The sequence below is a fragment of the Lampris incognitus genome, chromosome 2 (assembly GCF_029633865.1).
Source record: "Lampris incognitus isolate fLamInc1 chromosome 2, fLamInc1.hap2, whole genome shotgun sequence".
NCBI lineage: Eukaryota > Metazoa > Chordata > Actinopteri > Lampriformes > Lampridae > Lampris > Lampris incognitus.
This window is the reverse complement of record NC_079212.1, coordinates 128,076,009-128,087,568: the sequence shown is the minus strand read 5'-3', so window position 1 is coordinate 128,087,568 and position 11,560 is coordinate 128,076,009. Positions and strand designations below refer to the sequence as shown.

The following is an 11,560-nucleotide window of genomic DNA, read 5'->3' as shown; positions in this document are numbered from 1 at the left end:
ATGCCGAGCATGTGTTTGAGTTTCTGCCTGGTTCTGCTGCTGCCCTGGTGTATCCAGGGCCAGAGGAGCAGCCCTGCCGGCACCACATCGGGTGAAGACACACAGACGGACATACTGGCCGTCAGCATCCTGAACCGCAGTGGCATCTTGTACTCGGTGTTTCCGCCTGAGTATCACCCCATGCTCCGACAGGTACGCGCACCACGCCCAGCCTCCCAGGTCCCAAAGAGAGCCCAGCAGGGATCCCGCTTCGCCCTGTCCCTCGACGTTCCCACCAGCATCCTCAGCGTTCTCATAGACCTGGCCAAAAATCAGGACATGAGAACCAAGGCAGCAGCCAATGCAGAACTGATGGCCCGCATTGGCAAGAGGAAATAGTACCTGGGAGGCGGGGGGGGGGGGGGGTCACTGCAAAGGTCACAGGCTTGTTGGGATTTATTCTTTTACCGCAAGTGTTCCATTTCCACACTGTGGCATGCATACCTGGTATGAAACGTTGTTAGTGAAAAACAAACTTTCATAGTAGTCGATATCTGTCCCTTTTTGAGAATAGTTCTGTTTTATACATTATCTTTTGGCATTGCGTTCTACACCAAAAGCACTCCGCACGGCCTGCATCTTGAATTTCAGCAAATCAGTAAACGAGCAATAGCTTTAAAAAAAAAAACTGGAGCCAGTGAAAATGTTCCTGAAAATGATGTAAGATGAAGCTGGTCTTTTGTCTCTACAATGATGAGTATAAATGATGAGTAAAATAATAATAATAAAAAAAAAAGGCAGTCAGAAAAAGCCAAATTGTGATCAACTTTTGACGTCCATTTGTCGTGCTTTGTATGTGTCAAACTTTAGATAAATCTAAGCAATGTTATTAAAACAAGTGTTAACCTTTATTTTCTGCCCCCCACTCAGTCTGATTCCTTTCATTTAACATTGTTGTCAGGCACACACATTAATTACAAGCATCAGCAACCAATAAAGCACAAATGAATGGGCTTAAGCAAGACCGACCTGCATGACTCACAACATCGCATCTCTGATAAAAGGACAAAGGCACAGGGAGGAAATTGACCTCCGAGGAAAAAAAAACGAGCAGCCTTTTCCAGAAGTCTTCGCTCATAAGTATTAAATAAAACTGTCAGGGGCCACGTTAATTAAATCTCACGCACTGTATGGATTAGCTGTTGCTATGACCTGTGTTCATTGTCTGTTGCATGATTCATCTGTGTTCCTGCAGCAAGGATTAAATGTGGAGCAGGAGAATAAAACAAACTGTTCACATCCAGTCTCGTTTATGGATCAGTCATGTGTCTCACATCTGTAATACCTCGAGATGACCGATAAATACCAATTCTCTTGGCATATGTCCCTGCAGAAGCAGATACCGTGGGCCGTGGACGTCATAGATGCGACTGCTGGGCCAAGGTTTAATTATATTAAGATATTATTGTACATTTGGTACAAACCTGGACCTTTTTTTTCTTCTCTGTGTCTTTTAATTTTGTCGCTTTAGTTCAACGTTCCAGGTGTAATGCTAGTTTAGTTTATTTCTTAAGCGTTATTTTTTGTGCAACTCTTTACCGTTGATTGTGAAACCCTGTTGTGGGGTGGGGGTAGTGGGGTGGGCATGCCCAATGCAGGCGTCCTTTTTTTAAAATCATACAGGTGGGCACCCCTAAAGTGAAAGCGAAGTCTGGCCAGGGAACATTAGTGTAGACTGTGGTGCTGCTCGTGCACCACACGTGATCCACTCACACCGATTCAGCGCTCAATATCGAAAATGCGTCGCGTGACGCGGCTTTAAACGTCAGTGTACGAGGGGGTCTAGGCAGGTTTTGCGAGGTGCCCCATCCGCATCTAAAAATGGACACGGGATTAGTCATTGGGGCCCCGAGGGAACAGTCCAGAAGCATTACAGACATCCCCCCTTCCCCTTCCGCTGGAGCAGATTCAGAGCAGTCTAGACCGACACCTGCACGGCCCCCATCGGCTGCCATTCGTCAAAAAGTAGTCCCAGCCATTTTTTTTCAAAACACAAACCCATATTAGAGACCTCGTACCACCTCACCATAGCTAGCAACAGCCTCCCCAGGGGATGCTTTGCATCCATCGAAGCTAACCATTGAAGCTAACCATTGTCACCGTGAGAAGAAGGGGGTGGGGGGAAATACCTATCGAACCATCGCACCTCCTCTAATTCCTCATCATGGGGGGGGGGGCGAATGAAAACATGCGTGTGTTTTTTTTCCTGGTCTGTAAAATGAGGCGCTAATTGGCGGCGATCCAGCCGGCTGAGGATAATTGGGGTTGAGTCAAGTGGGCGGCTGGGTTGGTTTAATTTTAGCCCGCACGGGGGGAAAAGGCTTCAGAAAAGAGCAGTAAGTCTGAATGGTTTAAACAATTCGTATATACTGTTACCCTGCCTACGCCCTGGGATTTACGGGACAGTTCGCTTTAACGTTGCGTGAGAGACACTTTGGGGAGATGTTTTTATAAACCGACCTGACTTCCGGTATGGCGAGCTAATGGGGGACTGCAGAGGACCCAGCATGTGTTCTCCACGTGCCCACGTTCCCCTTCTTAACGTCCTATGTAAGGTGGTCTTTCTCTCTCTCTCTCTCTCCAGGATTATGCCATGCCACCGTGGTTGTGCGTAAAATGAAGGGGGGTCACACAGACTGGGAGAAAAGAATGATTGGCCGTAGTTTGTAAACTGTGAAAGGGGAACAAATCAACTTCTCGCACCAAGTCCAAGATTGTAAGATGACTCTGTGACTCGAGTGTGTTCATTCAGCTGAATTAAAACGGTGCTTGTACTCTAAACTGTGACAACATTGTGTATATTGTTTCACGGCGTCGAGCCGCGCATGCGCGGTGTGTATGGTCACGTCAGGCCACTGCTGACCCAGAGGGCAGGTAATACAACATAAACATACTGTTTATTTGTAGGGGGTAATTGCAATGGTACTCTCCCAAATAGCAGTAGTGGTGATAGTAGTCGTAACCGTAACAGTACCTGTGTGGTGATATGTTTACACGTATACCCAGATAAGAAACGCCAAGTAGTTAATTTTTGAATGGAAATATTTCATGCCTCCTTTCTTGTCCCTTATTCTGGCCTCTCACAAGGAGACTTCAGCTTTATTTTCCGTTTTATTTTACTTGCTTTAACTCTACTTGTTTGTATTCAGGTATAGTTTTGGCTCGGCCTGCCATCAATTACGCAACAAGGCGTGTGTAAACTGGAGGTGCAGCTGCGTGTATGACTCCTATAGAGTGACGTGTTGGCTTTGAACTGTCACCCGATTCTGGAAATGTTTCAAGACCCGTGTTATGTGGCGATCGTGTCATACCTTCTCCTTGTGTCCACATTGCAGGGGTTAAAGTTAAAACTTATGGTCATTATCATCTTTACATGTTGCCTATTTATTTCCTCTCCGGCTTTGTGTAATGATAGAGGGCCGACTTGGTCGTGTGTGTATGTGTGGAAGTCGTTATTCATTTTGAACGAAGGTTAACGTGATGACGTCACAAAGCTGTCATTTGGACACTCCCTGAGTTTATCTCCCTCCTCCTCCTCACAATAATAACCTTTTTTAAAATATATATATATATATATATATATATATATATATATATATACACCACTTTTCTAAAACAACGTCACAAAGTGCTTTACAAAGAAATAAAACCAGACAAGGCAAGAATATGACCAAATAAGTAGGACGAACTAGAATCCAAAACTTTGCCAGGGGAGGGCCAGTGGGAGTGTACAGGGAATTACTCAACGAAGCTGACTGCATGTGGAAACGGCAAAACAGCAGCACAAAGGTGAAAGACCGAGTGGCGAAAGACAGTGAAATAGAGGCAACACTGAGGAGTCTATAGAGGGGGGGGGGGGACTGCGCTTGACTGGCGATTTAATGATCCAGAGGTAAAAAAGAAAACTGGGAGGAACAAAACCACGGTAAAATTCACACCTGAAACTGTTAGCGTCTGATGAGATTTCTGTTGCTGCCTAATCTGGCGTCTTTGAGATTGTCCGTCTTTAGTGTGGCTTTTTTTTTTTTACATAAAATTTCCATAGAGTTTTCTTATGAGGTTCTGACTACGTAAACCTTTTGCCTTGCTTAACCGCCTCCTTGGGACAAGAGAGCAATACTGTGGTCTAGAAAGTGAATTTAATATCTATACCTAAATTGTTATTGCTCTGCATGTAAAATGACTTGCTGTTGTCTGTAGCAGAGATATTCCACCTTTCAGTTCATGATTTTTATTTTTTTCTGAGGTGATGCTCTAAATGTCATATTAGTAGAGAATTTAACCTTTTAACTTTTTTTAAACCCCAGATTGAGTTGTTCGGTAGATGATGGATTATGCTATGAAGTCCCTCAGTCTCCTGACTCCAGCTTCTCTCTCAAAGTAAGCATTTTTTTTTTTACAAAAATCTTTGGGACATGAGTCAAGTTTCATCTTGCCATTTGTTTTAGAAAGGGCAGCTCTTAACGTGTGTTACGTAAATCAATTTGTCATATTTTTTCTCTTAATATCTGATGACCTTTGTGCCATTTCACACGCTGATTGGGTGTACTTGATTTTAACTACGCGCTCGCATGCGCATGAGGCTGCCTCGCGTGTCGTGCGCGTCAAGAGAATAACGCTACGCGTTATGAACGCACACATGAACGGTAGAGGCGGTATGGAGATGTGACGGGGTCGGGAAAAATCAAACACCCTTGCGGACATTCAAAAATACCGGCATCGTCCGTCATGGTCAGTTTCTCGCATTGGCAGAACAAAGGAAACATACTCGCTATTGTCACGACGTGCTTGATTTAGGGGCCTTACAGACCAACTACGATGGCGCCGCGGTCGCTTTTTCTGCCGTGATCTCAGAATTAACAACATGGTACGACTGTCGCCATGTTTGTTTACATCATGCAAATCCGGAAGTTGTACTTATCCTTAGTTCTCGGGCGTCCGGGTAGCGTAGCGGTCTATTCCGTTGCCTACCAGGGTCGAATCCCCGCGTTACCTCCGGTTTGGTCGGGCGTCCCTACAGACACAATTGGCCGTGTCTGCGGGTGGGAAGTCGGATGTGGGTATTTGTCCTGGTCGTTGCACTAGCGCCTCCTCTGGTCGGTCGGGGCGCCCCCCCGGCTCGGCAGAGAGATGGTGGAGCAGCGATCGGGACGGCTCAAAAAGAGCGGGATAACTGGCCAGACACAATGGAGAGGGGGTTGGGACAAAATATATATATATACACACACACACACATACATACATACATACATACTATATATAGTCTTAGGTCTCTGGTGTGCCCTCTAGTGGAATCCTCGAGTAACACACACAAAAAAACCCAACAACACGAGACTTAAATTTGACCAGAAATGTAAAGCGCTTTGAGTGGCTGTTGCGGCTAGAAAAGCGCTATATAAAATGCAACTTGATTGATTGATGAAAGTGCATAGGGAAGGATCTTTAGCCTAAGCACTTCTCTGTGCTCGAGTTTTACTTTTTCCCCCCTTCTTTTGACCAGGTGTGTCACAGCTAGCGTGTCAGCCAGCGCCTCTATGACCCAACAGCTCCTGTCGGGTCGGACTCCTCGGCCGAGGCCCTTCCGCGTCACAAGTGCTGACCGCACCATGAAAAAGGGCATCATGGCTGACGGGCTCCACGACCTGATTGACAAAGTAAGAAGATTAGGACGAGATCTGCAGATGATAATTGTTGAAAGGGTTTGGGATGCGCTGTGGAAAGGCTGAGATTGGGGAGTTTTGGTTTTTTTTTAACTCAAAGTGTAGGAGAATTTACACCTTTTTTATCAGCTATAAACTGGTTTGATCAAGAAATCCTGGCATGGACCAATGTAAGTCAGGGATGGTTGAAAGATTAGTAGAACTAAAGGCTGGATGAGTCAGAGTAATGCTTAAGGAAATGGGGGGGGAAAAACCTGGTGTGAAAATTGTCATGAATTGTTGACCACTGACTCATTAGTTTTTCACCACCTGACTTGTACTGTTTGTGTTCATGTTGATTTAAACATGCATAACACTGGATTGTCAACTTTTGTCCCCTTGTAGCTGAACTTTCAGCAACTTGACTCCATGTGATTTGGTAATGTCCAGTGTACTTGCATTACTAGTCCCCCCCCCCCCGTTTTAGCCAGATGAAAGTAACATGGTAAAATTGTCTCTTCACAACAGTGGTATTCAACCAAATGCTATGTGTATGCAAGTGTATATCCAGTCCTACATTACACCAGTTAATTTCACTGTATTGTCACCCTGTCTAGTTGGCGGTGATCCAATTAGTTTGGCTTGGAAAGAAAATCTGCATGCGTATGGCTTTCTGTGGTACACGATTATCATGTGTCTGTCACCTTCCCTTAACAATAAATCCACCTCCCAAATGATGGACCTCCATGCTCCTCTCTTCTTTCTTACCCTAGGTCATGAGCTCTCTGAACTTGCCTTGTGTCAGTGCCGTGGTGCTGGATGAGGATGGAACAGGAGTGGATACAGAGGAGTTTTTCCAGACCCTACCTGACAACACAGTCCTCATGGTTCTGGAGAACGGACAGACATGGACTCCGCTTCTGGTACAAGGCAACTTCCAAACCTGCTGATGGCCCTTTAACCTCTGGCACCATAATTATTGACTGCATAGTACAAAAAAACCCAAAACTACCATATCCCAGCTTCTCCACCCAGAGAGTTTAGATGGCCAACCCAGGCATGTCACTTTTCTAATCGGCCTATTTCATTGGTGTAACACACTGGACCCCGCATGTCACCTAGATCACATGGACCACTGTGTCTTTCATGCCTCCATATGAAGTTGGCTATTCATAGAGGATTGTCTTAATGTGCATTTTCCCCTTTAAGTAAGAAAGCAGAGATTTTCTTCCTCAATGCGCTCATGTGATGTATCCCGAATATATCGAATTTATGAGGGCAATCAGTTCCACCATTCTGGACACTTGCCAACATGTTTTTAGTGCCAAATATGTTGAATTCACTACCCTATTAAGTGAACACAGGTGGTAGTCACTTAACACAAAAGGGGTAAAGGAAATGGCATCACAATAGCTAAAGAAAATATTAGTAAATGGTGGCTATTGGATAGGCGGCATGGTGGCGCAGTGGTTGGCGCGGTCGCCTCACAGCAAGAAGGTCCTGGGTTCGAGCCCCGGGGTAGTCCAACCTTGGTGGGTCATCCCGGGTCATCCTCTGTGTGGAGTCTGCATGTTCTCCCCGTGTCTGTGTTGGTTTCCTCCGGGGGCTCTGGTTTCCTCCCACGGTCCAAAGACGTGTAGGTCAGGTGAATTGGCGGTACTAAATTGTCCCTAGGAATAAATGTGTGTGTGTGTGTGTGTGTGTGTGTGTGTGTGTGTGTGTGTGTGTGTGTGTGTGTGTGTGTCTGTCGGCCCTGTGATGGCCTGGTGGCCTGTCCAGGGTGTCTCCCCGCCTGCCGCCCAATGACTGCTGGAATAGGCTCCAGTATCCCCGTGACCCTGAGAGCAGGATAAGGGGTTAAGAGGATGGATGGATATTGGATATTGCCTTTGGGCTGTAAAATTTTACTTCCAAGGCTTTGCCCAAGTGGTGGTCTTTGACCCTTGCACCACAATCCACTAGGTGGCATTGTTGATCAGCGTCGTCGATATGATGATGCTTAAGAGCCATGATTGTGATCTTTTAATCATTCAACATCTTCACGTACGGTGGCTAATTTTTGCGGACTCAGTGTCAACTGCAATGAATATGAATGATTGCTGGCTTTCAAGGAGACAGGAATAATAGGCTATTCAGTTTATTCATCAAATATTTTGCCCAAATCAAATAGGGAGGTGGGGGTCACTATTTGCCGTTGTGCACGGGAAATGCATGCTGCTAAACTTCAGTCACTCCCTTGCTATTTTAGAGAAAAGGTCAAGGTTGAATATTAATTTGATCTAAAAGTTTCATCAAATTAGACTTGATTTTATCAAACACCAAGTGATTTCCATACCAATTGGATTTGCCACGACCCGGAGTGTTTACTCTGCTCACTTCATGCTGATCCTGTCTCATTAACTGTCATTTTCCTCCCCTCTTGTGTCGTTCCCTGAGGCGTAAAAGGTTTCCATCTCTATGTGATTGTTGGCGGATGACTTGAGCCAATCCACAGCTGGATGCCACTGTCCTTCCGCCACCTTAATTTGATGGCTGTGATTAAACTGCATGTATGTTCCACTTGAGTTGGCTTGCTTTAATTCTTCTCACTCTGTCCTCCCACCCGCAGCATGGTCCTTATAGAGTAAACCCCCGCGAACACAAGCACAGGAAAGACGTGGCAAAGCTGACTTTTGACCTCTATAAAAACAACCCCAAGGATTTTATTGGCTGTCTGAGCATGAAGGCCACCCTCTATGGCGTTTACTCTGTGTCCTATGACCTACGCTGCTATGCCGCCAAAAAGATGTTTAAGTGAGTGAAGGAACACACACACACACACACACACACACACACACACACACACACACACACACACACACACACACAGTATCTGTCTGGGTATCTGTATGAGTGTATGTAATTACTTACACACTTTGCTTATAAAGTTCAATTTATATTCTGCATAATCCACTTTTAGAGTTGTGAATGGCATATAGAAGCATAGACACGTATGCTCGTTGACACCTGTGTCCTTCTGTATTAGGCTTAATTGCTAAGCTGCTGTTCTATCTCACAGCACCCCTCTGTGATAATTTTACAGCGGCAATGTTTTACTCTAAGGTGAAGTGTGGTCCCGTTGGACCTGTAAAATTGCGCATTTGGTTAGGGTTTAAATCTTTTCCTGGAATGTAATTTGGCACTCAGTAATATCTGTGTACTGTCTGTGGGGTTCACACATTTGTTCAAGTTACATGTTGCACAAGCGAAATGTTTCTAGATCGAAATTAATTCCCCGTTACTTTTCTCTGTAGCCCTTCGACATAGTATTTAGTTTACATTAGATCAAAATCAGCCTTTTTGTGCATTCCTGTTTGCATGTGTGCATGCGAGTAGAGGAGGAAACTGTTAGAATAGAAGATCCCCTGTAGTGCCTGGTGCTATGGCAGCATATACATTGAGCCATGGCACTAATACTGCGAGGGTTGGAGGTTAAATTCCCGCTGGCGCCACCCACACTATATTATGATACAGCATTTAATGTAAAGTTCCTTCTGTCATATGTGCTGTAGAAATGCAGTCAATTAGTTTTTAAGAATGACACAGGGTGAGCATTTTTGAATGCCTTTTCAAGCCAAACGTCTTGAGTCACAATCCACAGACAGATATCTGCTTTATGTGACCCATCCTATTGCCTAACCTGTGTGTTCAGGGAGGCTCTGCGGTGGACACTCTTCTCCATGCAGACCACGGGCCACATCCTTCTGGGCTCCTCTTGGTACATCGAACAACTGCTGGAGGAGGAGTGTGCAGAGAGGAGCCTGGAACTGCCACAGGAGAGCAGGATCAGGCAGCTACAGAGCATTCTCCTCGGCAAGGCCAATCAGTAATGCTGGACTCAGATTTGCTTGTACTGCTACGGTGGAGCAAGACCCTTCTCTGCTCTGACATGTGAGAGAAGTCAGCTTATGGAATGGTTAAGAACAGAACCGGCGATGTAACGCATGGCTGCCGTCACAGTTAGTGGAGCATGTGATTTTATACCTGTTCATTTGACTGCTCTCTGTAGACTTCAGAGATTGGAGACACCATAAAGCTCTCTGCTGGTTGTTTCCTTGCTGTTAGTTTTTTTCTTTTCTTTTTCTTACTTTGTGCTGAGGCCCGCTCCGGTTATTCCTCAGAAAGCACATTTTGTGTGGTTGTAATGCATTTAGCTTTTTATTATTTTTTTGGTGCACAGACATTGAATAAATACGTGGAATCGTCATCTTTGTTTTCCATTATGTGAAAAGCCAGAGTTTTTAGTTGACTGAAAAGAGCACACATTAAACGATGTCCTAGAGACCAGCTCCTCAGTCTGGGTCAGATGGGGGCTGGCATGTGTTACATTTTGTTCCCGATCAGTCTAATTCTCCCATGCCTCCCGTATTGTCTCCTGGTCTGTGCTGTCCTGCCAGCTGCAGCCTGGCTCTGCCTCGGAGGAGACGGGAGAATTGACAGAATGGAGGATGGCTAGCAGCTGTAGGGGGAGGGGGGGGGAGTGAAAAGGGATGGCGGCAAGCCATTAAACTGAAAGAGAGCTGGTGATGATTTTGCCTGGAAGCAGTAATTCCACTTTTGCCACCTTGTCAAGGAATGTAGCACTAAATGAAGGACATTTTTAGCATAACTGTGTCCCATGTAGGGTGAAATTATCTCCTGCTCTTTGTTAAAATATTGGGCTGTAAAGGCTGCTTAGTTAGGAAATGGCACTTCTATCTTGTCAGCTTATATTAAAAACTGAGTGAAAATTGCTAGAACTGGTGATTCATTCCAGGTTATGTAATGCTTCACACCTGCATGGGTATAACATAGCCCCTCACTTGATAATCACTTCATGGATTTATTATATATAGTGAAGTCAATGTTAATTGATAAACTCATTTGTGAATATTTAATCATCCATCCATTACTCAAACCGCTTATCCTGCTGTCAGGGTCATGGAGATGCTGGAGCCTATCCCAGGCTGGCAGACACCCTGGACAGGCCGCCAGGCCAAAAATAACCCATGTTTCCCTACGTGCACACGAAATTACCCAGTATGCAAGTATTTCTCACTGTTTTACACCCCAGCTTCTGTTTAACGTGACTTGGTGGTGTGATCCCCAGTGGGCTTAATCAAGTGCGTTGAATTCAAACCATGAGATTGTCTACACTTGGATGCCCGCATCAGCTCACTTGGCAGACTTTTAGATGGGGATTGGATGCCTGGAGGGGTAACGCGTCGACTTTGCATGACAATGTGCAGCCGTTTCAAGGCAGCGTGTTCACACACTTCTTGGTGATCTTTGCTGACCTTGGAGTTAAGAGTGTGTGCGTGTCACACGTCGAGTCCAAATAAGGTTGTCATTTTAATAATACCTGTACAAGATGTACCTGTGTTGTATCAAAGCAAACAAAAAAAAATGAAATAAACATGCAAATGCATTGCTGTAGAAATTGTCTATTGTCATCTGTGTGACCTTCATGGTAAATGTTCAAATCCCCCCCGCTCGAAATCTGTCAACACGACACTGGGCGACCCTCTGTGGCTCTGCCATGGGAGCCTGTTCTCGTGCGTGCATGCTCACAGCGGTATCGTCATGTTGGACTTAAAGAGACGATGTTCAATTCCCGCTCAGCCTGTAGTCAGTCAGCATGCGGACTCTCGGTCCGGATGAGAGGAAGGATTCAGCGGCTGAACGCACGTGTCGGCAAATTTAAAACATTCGTCACTGAACAAAAGGTAAGAACGCGGATTTTCCGTATTTTAACTTTATTTTTTAAAACATCCAATTACCCCTGCGTTCATTTGACGACACTACGGACATTTACGTATTTGGCGCGCAGGTGCAACGCATTTAAAGCCCCGAAAGCAAACTTC

General features: G+C 45.2%; 2 protein-coding genes across 4 annotated transcripts; both read left to right on the top strand.

The window, feature by feature from the left end:
- On the top strand, positions 1-378 carry LOC130133467 (urocortin-2-like). The gene has a single exon (XM_056302018.1). It carries the CDS (start codon positions 1-3, stop codon positions 376-378), a length of 378 nt encoding a protein of 125 aa, XP_056157993.1.
- Positions 379-3,811: 3,433 nt separating this feature from the next.
- Positions 3,812-11,127, top strand: LOC130107371 (lipid transferase CIDEC-like). 3 transcript variants are annotated; one of them, XM_056273933.1, is made up of 6 exons: positions 3,812-3,964; positions 4,347-4,419; positions 5,540-5,693; positions 6,452-6,601; positions 8,287-8,471; positions 10,634-11,127. In XM_056273933.1, the coding sequence occupies exons 2-6, from the start codon at positions 4,364-4,366 to the stop codon at positions 10,779-10,781; spliced, it is 693 nt and encodes a 230-aa protein (XP_056129908.1). In that variant the 5' UTR covers positions 3,812-3,964; positions 4,347-4,363; the 3' UTR covers positions 10,782-11,127. The 3 variants fall into 3 exon arrangements, with proteins under 3 accessions (XP_056129908.1, XP_056129905.1, XP_056129907.1); XM_056273930.1 differs by lacking the exon at positions 10,634-11,127 and adding an exon at positions 9,370-10,447; XM_056273932.1 differs by lacking the exon at positions 10,634-11,127 and adding an exon at positions 9,370-10,447 and having other exon boundaries at positions 3,900-3,931.
- The last annotated feature ends 433 nt before the right edge of the window (positions 11,128-11,560 follow it).